Source organism: Ictidomys tridecemlineatus, chromosome 12 (genome assembly GCF_052094955.1).
Source record: "Ictidomys tridecemlineatus isolate mIctTri1 chromosome 12, mIctTri1.hap1, whole genome shotgun sequence".
NCBI lineage: Eukaryota > Metazoa > Chordata > Mammalia > Rodentia > Sciuridae > Ictidomys > Ictidomys tridecemlineatus.
Genome location: NC_135488.1, coordinates 40,499,469 through 40,523,514, shown reverse-complemented (window position 1 = coordinate 40,523,514; position 24,046 = coordinate 40,499,469). Strand labels below are relative to the sequence as shown.

The following is a 24,046-nucleotide window of genomic DNA, read 5'->3' as shown; positions in this document are numbered from 1 at the left end:
TCGGCAGGTGGCAGAAAGTCAATACTGAAGTTCAGCTCTGGTGTTCTAGCAGCTGTGCTGCAGATCCTTGGTGTGCCACCTTGTGCAATCCATGCTGCTCTGTTCATGTTCCTATTGACTTCCTGGTGATGAGCATCATGGTCTCCTGGTCTTGAGAATGGCCAAGCATTTCTCTGTGAATGTGGAAGGTGGGCATGTGGAAGGCTTCAGGGAGGAGGGATCATTGATCATGTACTCTAATCCATGTGCCTGTTTAATGACCTGTTTTTCTTCTTGGGTTTTAAGGGAGACACTGCCGTCAAACACTTCTGTGCAGCTGGGAATGCAGGCTTCTGCTTCACCTTGAAGGAAGCATTCATGAATCCTTTCCAGAAGACATGAGAAGAGAGAGTGAGCCTCTGGTAACATGCAGGTTCCTTGCATTGCCCATGGGCTAGAGGAGAGAAGAGTTGCTTCATGAGATTTGATCCCCTTTTTCCTGAAAAGTTCCACACGGAGGTGAGTCCCCAGCATGTTTAGACATCATTTCAGACATCTTTGTTGATGGAAATGAATCACACCCCCTGATGATGTGGAAGAGCTGAAGATGGGTTTGCTATGAATTTTCTATTTCATTTCTCAGGGCCTGAGTCAAGCCAGCCATTGTGCTGTCAGCGCATGAGCTGCTGGTCAAATGTGAGGAAGTGGTCTTGCTTTATGAAAACACCATCCTGAGTCAGTGAGCCAGAGGCAGCCTGCAGTCCCTGTTTTCCTGTAAAGGCAGATTGCTATGGATGGCCTCTGGCCTCATAATGCAGCCCTGCTCAGAGTAGGGGATTGAGGGTCCAGGCAGATCCCAGTTCCTTTTGACCTTTATTGCCATTGGGCCACCCCAGGGTCCTTGGACTCTACCTGGTCTTCTGGCCTGGGTCAGGGGATGTGAGGTTTGGAATCCCCCTCTGTGGCAGGATCCCAGGCCCCCCAGCCACTTGAGGGCAGCACATCCTTCCCTAATTGTGTTAGAGGGGGAGGATTCTCCCGCCCATCCTCATCCATGCTCATCCCTCATTTTGTAGCTTCGCACCTTAGGACCTTTATTCATTGACTTACGCTAAGATGAGTCAATCAGCAGTCTCCCAAGGGTTTACATTGTGGTAATTGACACCGAACATCTGTTTTGTAATTAAACCATTTTGGAGGACACAGTTGAGTGGCATTAAGCATGTTCATGTTGGTGTATAGGCGTCACCACCATGCATCTCCAGAAGTCACGTGGACATACTCTTGCCATCAATGCAGAATTCTAGTGCCCATGAGGCCCAGGAAAAGAACATTGTACTTTATCTTTTTATGAACCTGATAATTGAGAATCTGAGATAAGTGAAATCCTACAAAATTTGCCTTTCTCTGGACACGATCATTTTCAAGGGATGCAGTTCACCCCCACTCGTGGGCATATCAGGTCCACTGCTAACTCTGCGGGTGTTTCAATTGCACTCTCGGTGACAGTGGTGACTGTGTGCACATGAGCTGTGTTTCCAGCTGGGATCCCAGGATCTAGGGTCTTTGGTTCCACGCAGCCTATAGGTTGCCTGTTCCTCCAGGTGTCTGCAGGCCAGTGGCACGAAGGCCCTGGGCCTGGTGGTTTCTTTAGGTGAGTGCAATACGTGTCCACAGTGTCGTGGGACATGATGGACTATAAATAGAAGCAATGCCTGGATACTCCTGGGATCTCAGTAGGCTCAGCCTGTGTGCTGAGAATTGTTGTGACCTCCTAATTAATGGGTCCCCAGAATCCCAGAGAAAAGGGCAAGTCCAGAGCAGTGGAACCTCACTGTCTCTGAGAGAACTTTTGGGGTGGGGGGCCGGGATACATTGATGTGAGGACGCTGATGCAGAGTCACGTGCTCCGAATCCAGGTAGAGGTGCTCAGGAACAGCCTGGGCTGGCACGTGGGTTCCCCACCTGCACACCTATGGAACATCTTGGGGCTCTGATTAGCACAGCAGCCTGACCACGTGAGGGCATCTGCTGTCTCTGCGTACAGTGAGCTGGGTTTTCTTCACGTCCCTCAACAATTCCACATAACACCAGCTCTGAACCCAGAGTCCTGGGCCCTTAGTTGAGGCTCCATCAGCTCCCACCTCTCTCTACCTGACAGAGCCCTCCTGGCTCCCTCTGCACTCATTACATTGAAGATGAAACCCTGGAGGGTGGGACTTCCCGTCATCCAGAAGTTCCCAAACACATTCCACTGTTCCCGGAACTCAAATGGTTGGGGGGGCCACAAGCACCCTGGCATCCATGTGTGGGAACCATGGTAGTATAATCAAGAAACAGGAAGGAGAGGGGTTGGACTGATCAGTACAGATGGCAGGGCCTAGTACAGAGTGGAACGGAGAGTTCTCACCCGGGGTGATTGTTGTGATGTGCACAAATGCTCTGCTGGTGCTGGGGTGCCCGCATGGTTTCTGGGGTCTTGAAAGGCTACAGATGCCCACAGAGTGTTCTCAGATGCACAGTGGGAGGCCCGTTGCAATATGTACATGTGGAAGAAGTAGGAGACCCCCTTAGTGTGGAGGTGCCATCTAGAAGGCAGCCTCACTTCTCTGAAAAAGTTGATTGGAAAAAAAGGGTCCGTACCTGTGCCCAAAGGGCCATATATGCTCCTGGAAGTTGGTGGTGGAAATAGTTCTCCATCCATTAATCACTCCCTCACTCACTAATGTCCTTGTGTCCTTGAGAAAGGCTCTCCCTGTCCTGGTTTTCCTGAATAGAAATCCTCTTGCCTCTTGGGTGAATAGGGTTATGGGTTGTGCAGAGGGTGGTGGTTTACTGAGCATCTTAGAGACTGTCCTTTATGGAGCCTAATGATCCCAACTGGGGAATGAGGCCAGGGTCCTAACTGTGGTTAGTGTGAGGACACCATGGGTTCAGAGAGGGAAAGAAGGACAAGGGAATCTCAGATGTCCCTTCATGGCCCCTGGAGTTAGAGGACTTACCCCTTTGCACCTGGGATCAGGAGACCTCATTTCCTCGAGGACACGCACACTCAGACGTTCATCTTGAGTGTGGGTTCCTTTCTGGGGTCCAGGGCTGTTGTTAGCCACCAGGAATGACAGTGCTCTCCATGCTGAGTGGAGCCAGTTTTTGCCAGGAAAGAGCCCGTGGTCACGCCTTGTGCAAAGCTTCCCACGCCAGGGGCTCCTATCCCTACATTCCTGTCCTGAAAGGAAACCACTCAGAGGCAAGGTGGGTCCAACCACCTCCCATGTGTTCACTCATCACTGTGTTCCAGCATCACCCCAGTTCACAGTCCTGATGGGATTGGATGTGGCTCAGAATGTCACCTTCATGAGCTCTACCCTGCCACAGCTGCAGTTCTGCAGTGGGAGAAACTCAAAACCTCAAAACACATGCACATGAAAGAAAAGAGCAAGAGCCAGAGCCCAAACAGGGCCACATGTGGCAAGGACAGCTGGAGTGCCTAGGTTGGGACTCAGAATGATGTCAGTGGGGTGGCATTGCTGCTGACACCAGCATGATAACAGAGAGCCAGCCCTGCTCATTTTGCGGAGCAGTGTGTTGGGGAAGGCAGAAGAAATTGAGAGGCAGGATTGAGTTTGGCCCTAGGAGGAGGTTGGGTAAAAGGCCAGTGTGAGTTGGAGGGCCTGGGCAGATAGAGAGAGGCCAGGGCACACCCCAAAGCCTGGAGACTGCACTTGATGTCCAGGGTTGTGAAACACCACCTCCCCTCTTACTCACAACTGAGAGCAAGGGGCATTGATGAGTTCAGTTTGTGTGTGGCTGCATCCAAGGTGGCTCGGCTAGGCACCTCTGTTTCCTTGACTCAGGAGGCTGGGAGTCCAGGATCCACTGAGGCTGGGCTGGAAGGATTGGACTCTGAGTTTATGCCTGTGTTCCTGGTAGGATCCATGTTGGCTGAGCCTCAGTGTTTTTGCAATGAGAGGATGGGTGACTGTCATGTCTTTATCCCAGGACACACTTGCTAAATGGATTTGTTTGCTCTGGGGAGGAAAGAGAGAGAGGGGAGTGGTGCTGGAGACAGGGATGCAGACAGGGGTCATGGACTTGGCATAACTCAGTCTTGGAGGTGATATCCCATCACCTGTACCCACTTCAATTCCCATGAATCCAGAGGCTGAGCCCCCTTGAGGTGAGGGGTGAACCGGTTCTGGGCAGCAGGATGCTGTGGTACCTCGGAGTCTCTGTGAGACCCCAACACTAGACACACTTGGCCCTTTTGAAATCTTAGGAGAAGCCTTGGGAAGTTGTATGGCAGAGGGGAGCAGCCTCTGCATCTCAGTCCCCTCCAACTTGCCATGGTGTAGAGAGGGAACTGCAGCCACGATGGGACGGACATTGGCCACGTCCCTGTGTGGGACACAGGCCTGATTGAGTTGGCGTGCATTCTTTGTCTCTGCCCTTCTTGTGATTGTCCCATCTCTACATTTGTGCTTTAGCCACCTGTGAGTCCCATCTCTGGTTTCAGAGAGAATAGAGGGTGTTATGGGCCAATAGACACAATAAACCCTAGAGATTAGATGCTACCCTACTTTCCAGAAAAGACTGGGCACAGCATGAGTTGCACAATGATGGGACCAGGGTCCAAAAGCTGCTGAGAGGGAAGGACTGGTTGTGAATGCATTTTTGAAGGCTCCAAGCTGGAACTCTAGTGGCACCAAGCAGGGCAGATGCTGGTGTGGATGTTTGGGTAGTTGTTGGTGAACACCTGCGCACCTGAGATGTTTAGGCATGGAGAAGAAATCAGCAGCTCATAGGGCTTTTGAAAGTGGTCTTATGTGAAAAGAGGCTCAGGTATGGGCACAGGAAATGACATCATTGCCTTGACAATGGATCAAACAGAACATGGAACCCTGGTATCCAGGCACCCACTTAACTGACCAAGCCATCCGAGCTCATTTGGTTGGAGAAACTGGAGGGAGAAGGATGTTCTCCTGTGGTTGCAAACAATGCCGAGCCTCAGGCTCCCAGGAATCTCAGGGGGGCCAACTAGCCCTTTTGTGGATGCACTGGGTGAGGCTTCATCTTAGACGCCAGAGCCTCTGGCGATTGTCGCAGAGGAGCTCAAGAGTAACAGTGAGTAGCACAGGGCAGGTGAGCCCAGCAGGCCCTCTAATCTGATCCCTGATGAATGGCCCAGGACTCCTATTCTGACTGTGTGTGTGTGTGTGTGTGTGTGTGTGTGTGTGTTTGTACTGATGGGAACTGTCCCATTCTGCTTTGACTCTAGTGTATTGGCACAAGTCATTTTTCTGTTTGTCACCATTTCCATTTTAAACCAACATTCTTGGTCCCAACCCAGGGTGAAAATGATGAGAACACGGAGGAGCCCTTCAGGGTACAGAGCCTTGAACCTTACAGGCAGGACCAGCTTAGGAATGAGCTCCTGCCTGTCATTTGTGGGAGGAACCTACATTTCAGCAGCAACATGGGGTTAATCTCCTGGGATTCCATCCCCACCCAGCAGGTGCTGGATCTCTTGTTCCCAAGGTAAGCACCAGACCACCAAGCCCAAGTGTGTAGCCCCCTCATGCCTGGGTCTTGGGGCTGCCATGTACCTCTCAGGGACCCAAAGGTTTGTGATACCTAATGACATAGAGGACCACACTCATAGTGGAATGTCAGTCCCAAATGGGACGAGTCCTGGAGGTGCCTGCCACAGCCTTGCAAGGGGAGTGAACTCCGCTCTCAGGCAGAGAAAGCATCCTGACTCCAGCTGATCCACAGAGGTCCGTGGAGCAGTCCCCACACACTGGGCACCACTGGTGTGATATTGGCTTTGTGAAGAATGTAGATCTCTGCCAGAGGTGTCTCAAAACTCAGGCCTTGGGAAAAGCACTTTTGGGTTAATAAAGACATGTTAATTTCCATAGTGGGACAGAGCATCCTAGCTGGGACATAGCTGGACAGGGGCTTTGGACATGGCGGCTCCCACACCCAGAGATATGTGGGAATCAGCCGTTTGGGCTCATTCACTGATGAACATGGAGAAAGCACCCACTGTGTGAAGACACGTTTCCAGTCACGTTTCATAATTCATTGAAAAATAGGGTGCAAATGACTGCCATTTTGTCCCTTTTCATGGGGGTCAGCCTCAAACCGCAGGTGCCATGAGTACATATCCTACATGTGACTGCATCCCTGACTCCATGGGGCATAAGTGCACGTTGTCCTCTTCAGTGACTATGGTGGACCCCTGGACCAACTTCAACATGGAATGGGCTTGGGGTCAAGAGGGTGGGCTCCTGTTTCCAGAATAGGGACCTGCAAGGTGATTTGACTTGGGAAGGCTGAGGAAAGACTGCTCTCCCCAGTGTAGGGTCAGAGGTTTTCTCTGGAGGCCGTGGTGAAGGCAAGGCCAGGGTTTTGCTGACTCCACACCTTCCTCCCCACAGTGCCTCACCTTCCTTCCTGGGGACCTGGGTGAACCTCTACTCCGAGGCTTCCCATCAGCCTCCAGGCTTTCTGAGTCTGCAGCAGCTGCTATCCATGTGGCTCCTGCTGGGAGGCTTGAACCTGGAACACCAAGCACACCACCTCCTGGCCGCAATTGAAGATGGCAAATCAAGCCAGGCAAAGCCTGAGAGCCAGGTGGACTGTGGTGAGTACCTAAGGGTATATGAGGAAAGGTCCGACTCTTGTCCCACTGCAGGGAGTCTGTATGCCTGGTGTTGGGCTGGAAATTAGGACAAGCCTTTGTCCATTCAGGAAGTGACCCCAGTCTGCAAAGAGGTCCTGTGTGGGCCAAGGGCCTGAGTTCTTCCTGGCAGCAGAGTTATTGTCTGTCTGTGGGAAGGTCAGGGCAAGGCAGTCATGTTGGCATCTTTTCTCCTCTAGCTACAAGCTCAGTTCCTGTCACGGCTCCTAAGCCAACCCCAGAGCCAGAGCCTTCTCCCAGGGAAGGGGCAGAGCCAGAGTCCAGGACATCAGGGGTCTCTACTCGGTCTTCCCCAAGGCCCCAATATAACAAGCGGATGAGAGGCAGGTGCCTCATTCACGTCTACCTGGAAAAGGAAAGGACAACACAGTATAGGAGCATCCTGGTGAGTCTTCGAGCAGGGGAGTCTCCTGGGAGCCCACAGTGGGGAAGACCGAGTCCACAGCAAACACTTTGGACTAGGCCTGTCTTCTTGAACTGGAGCTTCTGGAAGGTCAGGAAGGAGAGCAGAAAGTGAGCAAGAGAGAGGCGGGAGAGCAGCAGCATGCCAGGTCTGGGTGCGAATGGGCCTGCGTGTTTTGGGGTGTGCAGGTCAGAAGTGCAGGAGTGCTGGGTTCAGAGGAGGTCAGAGAAATATCGAGGGTACAGGCCATCCTCTACTGACCTTGGTATTGAGGAGGAGTATATTGAACCGTGGAGGTTGAAGCACAGGAGTTGGCAGTCATTTTCTTGTGTGTGGGAGGGGATATGTTGCTGGTTGAAGGGAAGGGAGCCATTGTAGAATGATTAGGGTGGGTAGGTGTGGGTCACAGAGAACTGGGGGCCTTGGAGGGGCCCATTAGTGTCCTAGTTTGCATGTATGTAAATAGAGATTTAGCGGCTCTCTCTGCAGAATTTTCCTGGGTGTGGAGTATCCATCATGAGACTCTGGTGTCCACTTCCAGGGGAGCTATGTTGAACCACTGCACCTGCTGGGTCCGAACCTCCTGACACCCTAGCAAGCACTGACACTCTCGAGCCCAGCAGCTTCCATGCCTATCATTAAAGAGTCCTAGTGTGTGTTGTGCCCTGGCTGTCAGGACCAAAGCAACTAGGGTTTGTGCCTGGTCCATACAAAAATGCAGCTGCATCCCAGACCAGAGCAGGGATATGGAAGTGCACTGGACCATTCCTCCCATCTTGATGGGACTAGAGTGTGTCTGTACAAAGCCTTTTGGTCCTTATTCCCTTGTCCCTGTAGGGCATAGCAGGTTGAAGCAAACTCTTGTACCAAGATTGGACTAGAGGCTCATAGGAAGACCCCCACATGATCACATGAAGGCCTCAGGTAGCAGGGTATCAAGATGGTGCCCTTGTGTTGAGAGCTCACTTGTCTCTGATTGTCCTTGAGCACTGTCCTCTGGGTAGCTACTCCCAAATTCCCTCTCTGATGAGCTTTCTCCAACCCTGCTCAGGTGACCTGCCAGGACAGGGCTCCAGTCATCATCCGCAGGGCCTTAGATGCATTCTTGCTCCAGCAGGAAAACCCAGAAAACTACGAGCTTCTGCAAATTCTCTTGAACCATCAGAGTAAGTGGAACCATCAGAGGGTAGGGAGCAGTGAGTCACAGTGGGCTCACGATACCTGGGAGCCAAAACACAGTGTGCATTGACCCAATGCCCAGGAAGAGTATTGTGGGACTTGTGCACAAAACAAAGTGTAATGATGGGGCATAAATCTGCAGGTTCTTCATGTTCCCCAGGGGCTGTGGACCTGCCTAACATGTGTTCTTTCCTTGGCCTGAGGAGGCATTGCAAAGCTATTATCCACAAGGGGCCAAGAAGAGAGGCTTCTTTGTCTTGTGTCAAAGAAGACAGACAACCACAGGGTGCCTACTTTGGCGACCTTTCCTGACCTAGTTGAGTACATGAGAAAAGCAGTTCAATGAAGAATCATTTCTGGTTTCCAATCTTTCTATTCATTGCAAACTGAGTCCACTTAGGACCAGAGGCCATTTCTAGAGAGAAGAGTGTGGTAGAATAGAACCCTTCACAGCTTGTAAACTCTTCTTGGAGAGAGAGAGAGGGAGAGAGAGAGAGAGAGAGAGAGAGAGAGAGAGAGAGAGAGAGGGAGAAGAAGAAGAAGAAAGAGGAGGAGGAGGAGGAAGACGAGGAGGAGGAGGACAAGGAGGAGGAGGACGAGGAGAAGGAGGACATGGAGGAGGAGAAGGAGGAGTAGAAGAATGAAAATAAGTTGAAGGAGGAGACCATGAATAAGAAGGTCAAGATGACTTTAAGAAGAAGCATGAGGAGAAGATGAAGAAGAACAAGAACAAGAAGGAGAAACACAAGCCGAACAAGAAGTATAACAATAAATTGATTAAAAATGTGAATGAGAATTATACTCATGAGGAGAAAATGCAGAAGTGGGGAACTCAAGAGAAATATATATCTCTGGATGGCACAGCCCTGCTGTGGACATCCTCCACCTACGCTCAACACACCTCCAAACCATACCCCTCCAATTAGTGTAGCCCTGTATGAGTGGATGAATCCACTGGCAAGGTGGAGGCACCCACCATCAAGTGCTTTTCCCCAAACCCACCTGTGATCATTGCTGCAGTGGGGAGAAAACCTTGAACACATGAGTCTTGGGGGACCAATCTAGATACAAAGTGTAGCTGTTTGTCTTTGGTGGGTCCAGCGTGAACTAAGAGGGTCTGGGGTACAAGGGGCTATTTCCTTGAAAGGTGTTCCTGTAGGGGACCTCCTGTGCATAGAGGGTCCTCAGGGAGGAATCAGTGGGGAGTCTTTGGTGCAACAGTAGCTGGATTCGGGGGCTCTCAGGTCTGTGTGTGAGACCTGAGCTGGCAGAGGCTCTCAGTTGTGGGGGATGTTGGGTAGTGTATTCCTTGAGTGTCACCTACCACGCCTCTGCCCCTGCCTCTCCAGAGCTGAGGATCCCTGCAGATGGAAACGTATATTACGCCCTGGATGGCAGAGTGGATTATAACTTTCTTCTTCGGGAAACAGCTGCCAGCAAGTTGTTTAAAGTCAAGCCAAAGGAGGTAAACAGCCACCTTCTTCAGTCTTTACTCCTGGTGCCACTCCACATCCTCCAAGGGGACAAGAACCTCAGGTTCTGGATGGATGTTGTAGAATGCCCACAGAGCCAATGCCAGGCTGGGTGGGGTGCAGGTGCTGGGCTTTGCTGATGTTTTCATCCCCCACAGTTCTTGGAGCCTTCTGTGGCAGTGGCATCCAGGATCCCAGCAGCTGTGAGCAGCAGCTCTGCGGTGGCTGCAGGACCATTGCCCCAGGCCACCCAAACCAATGAGTGGTGCATGAGAAAAGTCACCAGTAGCAGCTCCTCACTGCTTCACTCCAGCGAGCAGGTGGAAGACAGCCGCTTTGTCCACGTCCTCCTAGAGGGACAGAGCCTGAGGGAGACAAAGCGCATCCTGGTAAGCCCGACAGCAGGGCTGCCTCCTGGGTGTCCACACAGTGGAAGGCAGGAGACACAGCTAACCCTGGGGCTGTGGTGGGAAATTAAGAAGAGAGAGGTCAGTCTTAAGGGCTTGACCTTAGAGGGGAGAGCCTCAGCATGCCCAGCTGCAGCGGTGAGTGGGCCTGTGTATTGTGGGTTTGGCAGGCCAGAAGTGCAGACGAAAGTGCTGTGGACAGATGAAGGCAGAAATATGTCCAGGGTGCAGGCTGCAGTGCCTAGAACTTGGTATTCTGAATGAGTGAGGTTGGAGCAGAGGAACTGGCAGTGACTTGTCACACGTGTAGGAGGGGGTGTGTTCCTGGTGGCAGGAAAGAGAACCTCCTTAGCATGACTAGGTGTGGAAATGTGGGGTCGGGATCACCTGGGGGGTCATGCCACAGCTTCGGAATGTCAGTCTTTGCATGTATGTAAATACAGAACTAAAGGGGTTCTTGGCAGAATTTCTATGGATGTGCAGTAGACACGCTAATGCTGCAGGTGTCCAGCTGCAGAGGAGACATGTTCAGTGACTGCCAGTGCTGAGTCAAGTACATCATTAGAACCAGACCCGCACCGAGCTTCCAGAGCCCAGGGCCTCTCCAGGCTATCATGAAGCACTCAAGTGCACACTCTTGTATCTGAGTCTGTTTTGTGTAGTGGCAGTCAGGACCGAAATTTTCAGTGCATCTGCCTCTTCCACCCACAAAGGCAGCCTGCATCCCAGAGCACACTTGGTGCACAGATCCCTGGCCCATTGCTGTCATCTCAGTGAGATGAGAGTGTGTCTGCGCATAGGCAGCTTGGTCCTTTGACCTGAGTGGAATGTGGCTCCCCAGGGAGAGGGGAGATGGCAGGTACAGGCAGATATTTGTACCAGGATTGTTCTAGTAGCACGTTGCAAGAACACAGGGGGTATATGGAGGACACACTCAGGTAGCAGGATAACAAGATTGTGCCCTTGTATATGTAGCTGAGATTTCTCCTGAATGTTTGACCACAGTCTTCTGGGTAGCTCCTCTAAAAGCCATTCTCTGATGACATTTGTCCCACCCTGATCTAGGTGACGTGCCAGGAGTGGGTGACAAGCCTCATCCGCAGGGCCTTGGACCAAAATTTGTTGCAGCATGAGGATGTGGACAACTTTGAGCTGCTGAGAATGATGTCTCTGCATGACAGTAAGTAGGACAATCAGAAAGTGAGGAGACATGATCCACAGTGGGCTCAGGATAACTCACAGCCAAGAGAAAGTGGGCCTTGGCCCTAAAATAGCCAGAGTGTGGTGGGCCTGGTGCAGGAAACCAAGTGCAGTGATGGGCGTGTCCAATGTGGAGGTGTATTGTGCAGCCCCAGGGGGCTGCTGGACCTCCCTAAACGTGTTCTCCCCTGGACCTGGTCTGGCAATGCAAAGCTAATATCGATGAGGGCAAGGCAGAGAGAGGCTCAATCCATCATCAGTTTGGTTTATGGCTCACTGATAAGGATGCCTTCAAATGAAGAGGAGCAGAGCATGGGTCCTGATTGGATCAGCATTGCTATGGACGGAAGCCGCACAGGTCCCAATCCATGGCCAGGATATGAGAAGTCCTGCCTACTCAAGAATGTCAGGATTGCAGCAACTGGGAACAGGACTCAGTGAAGAGGAAGTCAAGGCCAGGGGACAGCCTGTTTGGGTTCTTTTTGGAACAATTCCAAGTCCTCTGTGCCTGGGTGCCCATCTCCTGAAGATATCAGAATGGCCAGGTTATTATTCCTTCCAGCAACAAAGAAGGGCATCTGAAGAACAGAGGCCACAATGCTGAGCTGTCCACAATGCCAGTGCTCTTTCCTTTCTTGTGAGCCCGACACTCCTAGCCTCCACCATCCCAGCCTGTCCACAGTAGAACCCACCCTCTGTCGGGCACGTAAGTGAGTTTTCCCATTTTCACACACCGCCTCATTTGAGTTGGCTCTGTCTCACACATGAGGAAGACTGAGGTGCAAGGAGCTGGGCAAGGGGCAGTGTCTGCGAATCTCAGGGACTTGGGAGGCAGTGCAGGGGGATGGGGATTTCCAAACAGTCTCAGAAACTTAGGGAGACCCTGTACCCAAGTCAAAAGGCCTGGGAATGGTCTCAGTGCTTAAGTGCCTCTGGTTTTATCCCTAGTAAAAAAAATAAGCCAGTCAAAAGGAATTACCAAACCGAGAATCTACAAAGGTGATTTCAGAAACAGACTTTCAACCCAAGCATCAGTTGAGAGCAGGCTCCAGACCAGGGGAGGTTTGTGTGTAACAGACGTCAAAAGGGAGGACTACGGGGGGCCTGGAACCCACTAGGTGTGATGGCATCTATGCCTTATGGCAGGAGGGTAGCAGTGATGCTGGCCCTCTCCTAGATTTTGGAAACCTTGTTTTCATTGGGGAAGCTTTATGGAGGTGGAATCTATTTTAGCAATCCTGGTCCAGATGAGGTGCTGACTACCACAGGTAGAAGCCTATCCAGAATGCGGTGTCTGTTATTCAGTCTTTCCTGACTGTGACAATGACAAAGAAAGGAAGTCACTTGTCTTCGGTCTTGGTTTCACTCCTGGCCATTGATTGAGAACTGATTTCATCTTGGACTACTGAACAGAGGCTGCATCTGGGCAGAAGAGTGTGATAGATTTGAACTCCTCAGGACGCCCCACCATTGCCAGAGAAAGAAGGAGAAGGAGGAGGAGGAGAAAGAGACACTCCTGAGTGGGGAGAGGATCACACGATAAAGAGCAGGAGGCAGAAGAAGAAAAAGAAGGAGGTGAACAGAAGGAAGGGTGGAGGGAGATACACAAGAAGAAGAACAAGAAGGAACCATGTAAGAACAGGAAAAAGACCCAGAAAGAACTACAAGAAGATGCAGGACAGAAAGAAGAGCCAGAAGTAGAACAAGAACCAGAATAAAAGTACCAAGCAGACAGCTCATGATGAGAAACAAGGGGAAGGAGAGCGATCCTAGAAAACAATAGAGTTCTCCAGGGCACCACCCTGCTCAAGTCCTCCCATGTCCATGTCCAACACACCTCTGATGGATACCACCTCCCCTCCGTGTATTCATCCATGAGTGGATTCATCCAGGGCAAGGGGATGAATTCCCCCACCATCCAACGCTTCCCTGAATGCCCATGTGTGAGCATGGCTGCCCTGGGGAGAAAGGCCTAAGCACAGGAGCCTTTGCCAATCCTGATTCAGAGCCTAGCAGTGTCCCTTTGGCAGATCCAACCTGCACTGAGAAGTTCTGGGCCCAAGGTGCTGTTTCCATTGCCAGGTGCTCTTTTGGTTTAGAATCCTGTACATCATCTTCTCCAGGGAAGAATCACTGAGGGAGTCTTTGGTGGCACTGTAGCTGGATAGGAGGGCTCTCAATTCTGGTGCAGGCTCGCCCTGGCAGAGACTCTCATGGGTTGTGGGTGTTTTGTGGTCTAATCCTTGAGTGCCACCTAACAATTCTCTCCACTTTGCTCTGCAGAAATCAAGGTCCCTGACCACTCACTGATGTATCTGTCCATGAATCCACAAATCAAATATTATTTCATCGTGAGGAAACGCCGCGAGGTCAAGGGAAAGGAGGTAAACACCTACCTTATTCAAGCTGTACTTGTGCTGCCATTCCACTCCCACCTGGGGAAATAAGAAGCCTGAGCACCTGGACATATGTGCTAGAAGCCCATAGAGCCAACTGACAGGCTGGGGTGGCTTTCTGTTTCTGGGTTTGCTGATGTTCCATCCCCCACAGTTCTCAGAATCAACCTGCAAGTCCTCCAGGCCGCTTTCCCACAAGCAGGTGGGAGACACCTGCTTAATTCGTGTCCACTTAGAAACACAAAGTCCAAAGATGGCCAAGACTGTTTTGGTAAGCCTGGGAGCAGGGGTGTCCCCTGGTGCTTACACCTGGGTGGGGAGCAGACACTGGCCCAATACCATGGACTACTCATGCCCTCTTGAATTTGGAGCTTCTGGATGATCAGGAGGATAGATGGGAATCAAGAAGGAAGAGGTCAGTGTGAAGGGCTGGAGCTGAGATGAGGGAGAGCAGCAGCTTGTCCACCGCCATGTCTGAGGGAGTCTGTGTGTCAGGTGGCAGCATGCAGTCCAGAAGGGCAGAGGCAGGTATGGGTGACAGATGAGAACAGGCCAGGACCTAGGTTGCAGGTTCCCCTGTATGGGATGCTGGCCTCTATGGAGCAGGACACCAGTATGAGGTTCTGCATGTTCCTTGAACAAGGAGCTGAGAGGGTCTCTCTGCAGAGTCAGTATGGATGTGGAGCAAGCACACTAAATGTCCAGATAACCCAATGTTTACCCTTGGCGGAACAGGTGCCCTCGTACACCCCAGCCAGCACTGAGCCTCTGGAGGCCAGGAGCTCTCATGGCTCTCTTTCGTCACTCCTGTGTGTGGTCATGTTCCTGGGTCTGATTTGGGCCCTGGCAATCCAGACCAAAGCCTCTAGGTTTTGTGCCTAGGCCATTCCCAATGCCGCCTGCATCCTCGTGCGGACCTAGGATCTTGGAGGCTATTGTCCCATTCCTCCCAACTTGTGGGATGAGATTGCATCTGTATGCAGGTAGTGGGGTCCTTTCACTTCTAGAGGAGTGCAGCTCCACAAAGAGCAATGGCATGTCCAGGAAGTCCTATGTACAAGGATTGGGCTAGTAGCCTATGGGAAGAGCCCACGCGATGAGCAGGAGGTCAGCCTCAGGGAGTAGGGTCATGGATGTTGCCCTTGTATTTAGAGTGGAGGTGCCTCCAGAATGCCCCTGCCCACTGTCCTTGAGTAGTCACTTCAAGGCCCATTTCCTGAAGGCCTGTCTCCCATGCTGCTCCAGGTGACCTGCCACGATCGGGCTCCTGTCGTCATCCGCAGGGCCCTCGAGCTACACTTGCTTACTCAGGAGAAGCCGGAGGAATATGAGCTGGGCCAAATCATCTCTCACCGTCAGAGTAAGTGGGACAATCAGATGACAGAGAGCAAGGGTCAGGATGTGGACTCAGGTCAACTCTTAGCACCAAAGAGTAGTCTCTGACCCCCAAGAATATTCCAGCAGGGTGTTTTGGGCTCATGCACAAAGCCAACTGCACTTATGCTGGTGTAAGCTCTCCAGGTGTTGTTGTATACCCCAGTGGCTAGTGCGGCTCCCCACCAGGTGCCCTGCCCAGGACATGAAGACGCATGCAAAGCTGACATCATTGAGGAGTGAGGAGGAAAGCCTCTTTCCAGGAGCAGTATGGTTCTGTGGTCTGAGATAGGAGTGGTTTCAGAGGAACATGGGAATGCATGGGCTAAAGAGGGAACTGGCATTTTGTGGACTGAAGCAGTAGGATTGAAAGCCTTCTGTGTGACCAGAAAACCACTGCCTGAGCAGAGCATTGCCAAGATTCTAGCAAGCAGTAACAGGATGAATGGGAAGAAAACACAGCCTGGGAGACAGCTTGAATCATCTGTTTTTGCATCAATTCCATGGTCTTCCGCACTTGAGTCCACTAGCCAAGGAGTGATCCCAATATCCAGGTTATGATCCCTAACTAAAGTCACATGAGGGCTTCCTGAGCACGTAGCCACAGAGCTCATCTGATAATAATGTCAGCGCTTTTTCATTGGTTGGTTGGTTGGTTTTTGTGAGCCAAACACCTCAGCAGCCATTATCCCAGCCTATGTACACTGAAGACCACCATCCCAAAGAGTTCTAGGATTACTTGTCTCCTATCTTAACCTACTGTTAGGTTAGTAGAATCTATGGAAGAGGAAGTCTATCTGGTGCCTTGGTAACCTAAGAAATCCATAGCAGAGATCCCCACATCCAACCCAGAAGGGATGGAGAACAGGCTCTAGGTTAGAGGAGGGCGACAGGAAAGAGGTGTTCAGAGGAAGAAGAAGCAAGTTGTTGTATTCCCCCACTCGGGGTCATGGCACCACTGGGCCATACACAATGTTGGAGGGAAGCAGTCCCTTTGCTGGTTTTTGGAATCATTGTTCTCAGGAGGGCAGCATTTGGAATGTGGCCTCCATTCTCCGAAACCTTGTTCACATGGAGGCAGGCTCCACCAACGCAGAAGCGTGGCTCTAATGTGGTATCCATGCTGGTCAGCCTGTCCTCACTGTGGCCATACTTGAGGAATCCTAGGCCTTTTCTCTGGGTTTCACAACTTTCTCTTTGGTTGTGCACTGAGGCTGTCCATAAAGCTCTAGTGTGTGGCAGTGGAGATCTCCTCAGCCCTTGCCACAAAGGCATAGATTGGGAGAGAGAGAACAAGGCTTGATCCAACCATGCTCAACCTTTCTTCCAGTTTCTCTCACCTCCCAGTAGTGCATTCATCTTGAATGAGAATTTCATGTTGACATCAGAGCACTCACCATCCAATGCTTCCCTCCAAACCCACCTGTGAAGATGGCTCATGTGGGGTCTGAATCTTCGGCACAAGAGCCTTTTGTGGGAGATTTCAGATGCAAACCCTAGTGGTGTGCTTTGGCAGATGCAAGAGGACCTGGGATGTTTTGGAGTCCAAAGCCTTTGGTAGGAACCGACATTAGGTCTGTTGAAGTGCTCTGCCTAGTTCTTCCTCAGGGAGGACTGTGGAGGCTGTCTTGTTGGTATTGGTGCTGAATTGGAGAGCTCTCAGGTGTGTGGCTCAGTTCATTTCTGGCACAGGCTCTCAGATGTTGGGGTGTCCCAGGGAGCACCTCCTGAGCCACCTTATTTTGTACACCCCTCTCTCCCCAGAGCTGAGGATTCCAGCGCAGGCCAACGTATTTTACGCAAAGAACCCTCACACAAAACCCAACTTCGTGCTGAGGAAAAGGAGCCTCTCCCAAAAGAATGATGAGTGGATCCAGCCTCAACCTCCCTCTCGTCCTGCAAAGAAGAAGGCTGCAGCCCTCCTGAGGATGCTTGCAAAACCATTTTGCTGCTGTGTGCCTGGGCGGGGCTGAGGCAGCCCAGGAATATTTACATTGATTACTATTTGCTTCAAAGTTTGAATCTATAGTTTGCCATTGTCTTTGACCTTGTTTAGTAACACAGTTGTTACTCTATCCTGTATTTGTTGTTCCCATTAATATATTATTATTTTAAAATATATATGTTTTTGTTACCTGATCTATTGTGATGATTTGTTACCTGATCTACTGTGATGGTTTTTGATCAAAATTGTGCATTTGATGATAATGAATGCCATGCATTTAGGAACCTGTAGACTCTAGACAATGAATGAATGTCTACTGTTGCATGGACTGGTCTGCAGAGTCCTGTAGCATTTAAGCTTGTGTGAGGGCTTCATAGGGCTTGCAAAAAGTCCGGGTCAGATGGTCCTGCATGAAGCTTAGCTCCTAGTGGTCTCCTCCACAGCATAAGGGCCAAGGAGAAACCCACTTCCACACAGAAGATGGGAAGCTACCTTATGAAGGTGATCGTAGGTGTGGGACCCTCTTGCTAGGACCCTTTTTCTATTGGGCCAAAACTGTGCTCTGAATGTGATTGCTGAGAAGAGCTTAGAATTTCCTGATTGAAACAGTTCATGCAAGCTGCTTCCACTTGCAGGAACAAAGTGTGTTCTCGTTGAGCACTTTGGGGTGTCCCAGGTTGCACTAGAGTGTGTCAGAAGCACTTGTAATGATTGGCATTCACGGTTTCACATTGAAGCCTCTGTGCCATCTCTCAACCACTGATGGCTGCAAGTGGGTACCCTGCCTTTCAATGAGTTTTCTGAAAAAGTAGGAATTTTGAAGAACTGATCTTCTCAGCATTCCCCTTGCCTCCCCAAGTTGGGTGATGTCAATTATACAGGCTTCCTTGGGAGCACACATTTTATATTGAGCTGGAATTGGACTCTGGATGCGATTGCTGAAAATAGCTGGGGAATGGGAGAATGGAAGCTGTTTGCTGCAAGCAGTTTCAATTTGCTTTGTTGATTAACTTTGTTGTAAGTGAGCACATGCTATTTTTTTTTTCCTGTGGACCTAGAAGAATTCAAAACTGCTTCTTACAGGTGACAGGCATGCTTACACATTGAAGCCTCTGTGCCATTGATAAAAAAAAAACAGTTCACTCATGTGGGCACCTGCACTTCAAGTGAATGTTGTAAATGAGTGTGACAAATGGATGTCAGTGAGACTTTGGAGAACTGATCTTCTCAGCTGGTCCTCTTTTTCACTGCACGTTGGTGATGCTAGATTCAAGAGATCTCTTTCTGGCACCCTTCGTGTTTCATGCCTGAACTGTGCTCTGAAAGTTCTTGAGGAGAACAGCTTAGAAGTGCAGAAGTGAAGCTGTTTGTTGAAGCAGCTTCAAGTGGCACAAGCTAACTTGTTCTCAGTGAGCACATGGGGATTTTCCCTGGTTGAAGCAGTGTGAATGAGAATGGCTTCTCAGAGCTGGTAGGCATGTTTGCATTTGGCAAACTTTGCCATCTGTCACCCAGAGTTCCTTGCATGAAACCTACATTTCCAGTGTTTTCAGAAAGGTGTGATGAGTGGGTTTCCATGGAATTTTGTGGAATTGATCTTTTCAGGCAGTCCTCATTGCCTTCTCAAAATTGTTGATCCTGGTGCAAGGGCTCTCTTGTCAGCCAACATTGTATTTTGGGCCTGACCTCGGCTCTGAATGTACTTGCTGTACTTCCCATCTTTCCTCTCTCTGGTCCACTCCTCAGATCCCATCCTCCTTTCAATAGGGCCTCATCCAGGAAGCCTGCCCATGTGCCTCCCACTTGATTTCAACTTCTCCAGTGCACTTATTGTCAAAGCAGGGACTCCCAGGAGAGAGGGCTCTCCATTCTGCACACTGAAATTTCTCACCAGGGAGGACTCCTCCATGCTTGGATGGCGGGGCTGCAATCACCTGGAAGGTGGAAATAGGAGGCTGGTGGTGTTCCTAGCCAGGATGCTGGTGACTGCAGTGCATTTAATCTATGGCCCTCAAGGAGCTTTATGCTGCAGATTTGTGTACTTCTGCATCTGTATGCACACAGTTCTTCATGTGGGGAAAAAGCAGTGTTCTCAAAGTTTGCTTTATATTATACTCAACTGGTGATTTACAAACGGCAGTGTCCCATCTTAGCCCAGAGCCATTCCATCAGCCCAGGGCCAGTGGGTGGTCCAGCGGTCAGTACTATGCACAGCTCCCAGGTGGCTCCAGTGTGTAGCTGAATTTGAGAGCCAGTGTACTGTAGGATTTGCCCTTGAGGTTAGAATTCATTGACTTCCTTTTATGTCATTTCACTGGTTCAGGATATTCCTTGTCTCATGAACTATTCTGTGAAATCTTCAAGTTAGCCATCTCTGGTCATTTCTTCCCTTTGATGGCACCTGGTTCAATAGCTTGTTCTTGGGTGGGGTCGGTCATGGGCAGTCCTGGGTCACAAAGAGGGACAGGAAGACCATAATGTGGAATGGTGGTGTAGAGAGTAAGGGTGAGGCCAGAGCCCACACTGTGGTTACTGTAGGGAAGGGATCTGAAGAGACTACCTTGAAAGCGAGCTGTGGCTGCAGTTAACCAGGAATCAGGGCCTGGAAATGGAAGCCATGACAGGGCTTCTTTCTAGAAAGGACACATCTTTCTGGGCTCAGTTGGAGGTCCATCGAGGCAGAGGAAAAGAGAGAGGATGCAGGAGAGGGGGGTGGTCTAGATCACAGAGCAGCTCCGTCATCATATCTTAGAGAATGGATTTTTTTTTTCCAGTTGTTGGTAAATGCTAATTCATTCATGTGTTACATTCACATCCACCTCGTCCATTGAAGACGCTGCTCAACCACCACAGGCAGTGGTATCTTGGTGGATGTGTGCATTCTAAAAGGAGGTGAGGTTGGCGCCAATAGAGTGTGTGGGCGCTCAGGCATTGGCAAGCTTGCTTTGGAGAGTGAATCCTCTAAATGTTATTGGGCTGTTTTTGAAAGATCGTGTGGTTTGGCTAGACCTACAATGCTTCCACACAATTTAGCATGGTGTATATTTTAGAGAGCATGATCACTGAGGGGCAGGTTGCTGGTGTGAAGCCGTGAGCATTAACATCTATCAAGTTTCTCACCTGGAGTTGGCTACCTACAACTGGTGACAGTTTTTTTTCTCCTACGGAGCAATACTGAACAAGTCTCTGGGCCAGTAATCCATTGCTGAACTCCATCACCAACAAAAAGACACTGAGTGAAGGTGAGGACCAGAAGAGCCCGGGAACCACCTGACAGCAGCCCTGAAGTCCTGAGCTCTGGCACATCATATGCCAACTGAACTGGGTATCAACCTCTTCCTGGGCTCATTAGAACTGTGTGTTTCAACTTTCAGAAGCAAATGCAGAATGATAGAATCTTCTCTGAGGACACTTTTCTAAGTCTTGTTTGCAGCATGTCTTCACTGGAATGAGTAGTTATTTGGCATTCTGTTGTACTTAAAATTTCATGAGATTCTACTCCTACTTGGTAGGTTGTGTGAAAGTGACTTGGCCTGAATGCTCTTTACATCCCAAAATATGGCTTGTCTTTTCTCCTAAGCCTATCAGGGCAATCAGAGCAGCCAAGGAGTACTATAAATCCAGGCACAAAATGGCCAGATAGACTGGGATCACTGTATATCTTTCTAGAACCTTCTTTCATGCTCTGGCTTCCCTGAGGTAAAGTGTGGAGACTCTGTGATCCAGATTTGTTAGCAAGTAGTTTTCTTGGGAGGTGATGCTAGAAAACTCCAGGTGGGAACAGGAAGTGATTAGGAACTGGAAGACAGGGTGTACCAGCCAGTTGTTGTCACTGAGTGACTAAGCACAGTCCTGATAAGGAGTGCTGGGGTCCATGTAGATCATACTACTAATAGAAGCCCTCCTACAAGGTGAGAGAGCTGGGGTGTTCTCCACCCACTCCTGCCAGCCGTGACGGGAAGCTGCTGCTGGCCTTCACTGTAGGCAAATGGGCCATGGTGCTGGGGGCTGGAGGTCAGCTGGGGTGTGAAGAAATGGCATAGTGCTGGACAATGTCATCCAGCTTTGAATCCCCAGACTGGGATCTTTAGCAGGGCAAGGTCAGAGACTGTGCTCAGTGCAGCGTCTACTTCTCAGCATAGTGCCAGGCACACAGCAGAGCTTCATCAATACCCGTGGAATGCGCTGGCTCGCTCCAGCCCTTCTCTAGGCCTCTCAGCTGGGCTCTCTCTGCTGGTCCTGTCTGTTCTACTATATTCAGCTCTTGCTTCTTCGTATTTCGCTTTCCTGAATTGTGTCCTCTTTTTACACACTTCTGTGGTCACTCTTTCTCCACACTCCTGTGGTCCCAAATGGCTGTGTGGCGGGGCTGTGGCAGAGAGATCTCATTACTACCAGAGATGGAGTTTTTAAGCCAAATAAGACACGTGCTCTGCTGCTAAGGATGGTCTTCAGCATAACGTGAGGTAGAAGGTTTGAAATTGTCCTCCCAATCTTAAGGCATGTAATCCTGTGTACAGACCATGAAGTTCCCTGGGAAGAAAGGCAGGTATGGGTTTGGAATCAGAGACCAGCATGAGAAGAACACTTTCACTGCTTACTGAACAATGACCTTGGGCATGTTCTGTAACCTCTTGGGACCTCAGTATTTGCGTATCTGAAATGGGGATAGTTGTATGACTGACTTCAGGAGGTGGGTTGAGAGAATCCTAGAAGTAGAGGAAGAAAACACACAGCATCTGTGAAGCACCTTGCCCCCACCTTTAGTCTTTCCATGATTTTCTAAGCATGTGTTGATTGACTGTTGGTTACAGCATGCCTGTAGATCTACCTGAGGGCCCGTCTAATTTTGCCCAGTTGCCACATTTGCAAGGACACCTTCTAATAGAATCGGATCTAGGAAGCTGGGGTCCCTTTGCAGAACATACAGGATCCACAGCAAAGTTCAAGCCCCTGAGACAGAGGGCTTCTGCTGGTGTCCTCATGTCCTCGTGGGCACTGCAATGCCTTTCTCCACCGATGTTCATTGAGAGCCTGGTCCAGGCCAGGCCAGGGCTCCCTGCTGAGGATGTGGCAGAGAATGAAGCACATGCCTGGCTGGCTTGTAGGGGAACAGTCGGGGGCAAGACAGGCCAATGATGGTGAAGACAAGACCAGTTAGTTGACTTATTTGAAGGTCTTGGAGCCAAGCACTCTTCTAAGCATCTTATCATAAAAGCTTCCTCATCCTTCAATAGTTGCAGGAGGAACAGTGCTTTGGTTGTCCTTATTTTCCATAGGTGACAACTGAGGCACTGAAAGATCAGGTCACTTGGCCAAGGTCATGGAGATAGCACAGGGGGAAGTGTTGGCTGCAAACCCTCCCATGTGGCTCCAGCTTTGGGCTCTTTATCCCCCCCCTCCTGCAACCTCTTGGTCATGCTGTGGCCCCTGTGACCTGTCTGTCACCAAATAGTGATTCACTGCAGGGCCTTTCCCGAGTCCTCTTCCACCTCAGAGTGCCTGTGTCTCACAGAGAGTTAACCAGTTTCCTGGGCCCCACTGGAGTTCCTGGTTTTGCCAATCTGGGGCGGGGTCTGAGAATGTGTGTTTGTAACAAGGTCCCAGGTGACCCTGAAGCTGATGGGTCTCAACACAGGTGACTTTCCTCCTCCCCTCAGGTCATTTGACAATGCCTAGAGACCTTTTGTGTTATCACAAGTCAGGGGTGCTGGTGCAAAACTCAGGTAGAGGCCATGGGTGCTGCTAAATATCTACCACTGCACGGGGAAGGCCTCTACAGACTAAGAAGGCAGGTGTGGGTTTGGCATCTGTGAAGCACCCCACCCCCATCATTAGTCTTTCCATGATTTTCTAAGTGTATGTTGATTGGCCGTTGGTTACAACATGCCTGCAGATCTACCTGAGGTCGTGTCTAATCCACACGGATGGAGAAGCTCACTTTTGCTCAGTTGCCACATTTGCAAGGACACCTTCTAATAGAATCGGATCTAGAAAGCTGGAGTCCCTTTGCAGAACATACAGGATCCACAGCAAATTCAAGCCCCTGAGACAGAGGGCTTCTGCTGTTGTCCTCATGTCCTCATGGGCACTGCAATGCCTTTCTCCACTGATGTTCTTTGAGATCCTGGTCCAGGCCAGGCAGGGCTCCCTCAACACAGGTGACTTTCCCCCTTCCCTCGGGTCACTTGACAATGCCTAGAGACCTTTTGAGTTATCACAAGTCAGGGGTGCTGGTGCACAACTCAGGTAGAGGCCATGGGTGCTGCTGAATGTCTACACTGCATGGGGAAGACCTCTACAGACTAAGAAGTATATGGCCTGATGGGCCAAGGGCACCAAGGTGAGGAACCCAGTGTGAAGTACAAGCACATGAGCTTGGTGTGTTCAGGTATGGCCTCGGGGCTTGTTTCAAATGTGGCTTCTGTCAGTGCAAAACTCCAGCACCTCTGAGTGGCAGCGTTTCTGACAAGCTCTGAGCAGCAGTGTATTCTGAAATTTTTTTGTATACATATACTTTTACCCATTTTCACAATTATTTGATAGGTGTCATGAATGTTTTAATTGTTAGAATTTGTGTGTGTGTGTGTGTGTGTGTGTGTGTGTGTGTGTATGAGGTTTGGAAACAGGGCATAAAATTGGCCTTCTTCATGGGCCATATTAGTATACACAACTGCTAACAGGTGCTTAGCAGTAATTATAAGTCACATTTCCTTCCTTTAATCTTTCCATGAAGATGTGCCTTTCATGTGTAAAAACAAGTGTTTTCAAAATTGACTCTCTGGACAGATCTTTGGGCTCAGGTGTCAGTGTTTCAAACTGTGCCAGAAAACACCAAATCTGATTTCACAGACTGGGCTGTCCTTAGCTCTGGCCTCCAAATTCATTCCCCTTCCTGGCTGTACAACCCATGAGACTTGCCAGAAAGGAAGAGCCATGGAAGACTTTAAGGAGGACAGCCACAGGATCCTCTTTGCTCCTAGCCTCT

The 24,046-nt window shown here is 50.2% G+C and overlaps 1 protein-coding gene across 32 annotated transcripts in view; it reads left to right on the top strand.

Moving 5' to 3' along the window:
- Positions 1 to 17,252, top strand: part of LOC144369281 (uncharacterized) — a 51,061-nt gene extending 33,809 nt beyond the window's left edge. For 30 of the 32 annotated variants that reach the window (XM_078028662.1, XM_078028659.1, XM_078028658.1 and 27 more), the window contains 12 exons: positions 286 to 498; positions 5,327 to 5,514; positions 6,420 to 6,625; positions 6,862 to 7,067; positions 8,137 to 8,251; positions 9,614 to 9,729; positions 9,895 to 10,125; positions 11,209 to 11,323; positions 13,627 to 13,727; positions 13,894 to 14,010; positions 14,985 to 15,099; positions 16,878 to 17,252. In XM_078028662.1, coding sequence (XP_077884788.1) covers positions 457 to 498; positions 5,327 to 5,514; positions 6,420 to 6,625; positions 6,862 to 7,067; positions 8,137 to 8,251; positions 9,614 to 9,729; positions 9,895 to 10,125; positions 11,209 to 11,323; positions 13,627 to 13,727; positions 13,894 to 14,010; positions 14,985 to 15,099; positions 16,878 to 17,086 — 1,761 coding nt within the window. In that variant the 5' untranslated portion in view covers positions 286 to 456 and the 3' untranslated portion in view covers positions 17,087 to 17,252. Of the gene's footprint in view, positions 1 to 285; positions 499 to 5,326; positions 5,515 to 6,419; positions 6,626 to 6,861; positions 7,068 to 8,136; positions 8,252 to 9,613; positions 9,730 to 9,894; positions 10,126 to 11,208; positions 11,324 to 13,626; positions 13,728 to 13,893; positions 14,011 to 14,984; positions 15,100 to 16,443 lie in introns of all 32 variants that reach the window. The other 2 variants (XM_078028665.1, XM_078028663.1) reach the window with 2 other exon arrangements.
- The last annotated feature ends 6,794 nt before the right edge of the window (positions 17,253 to 24,046 follow it).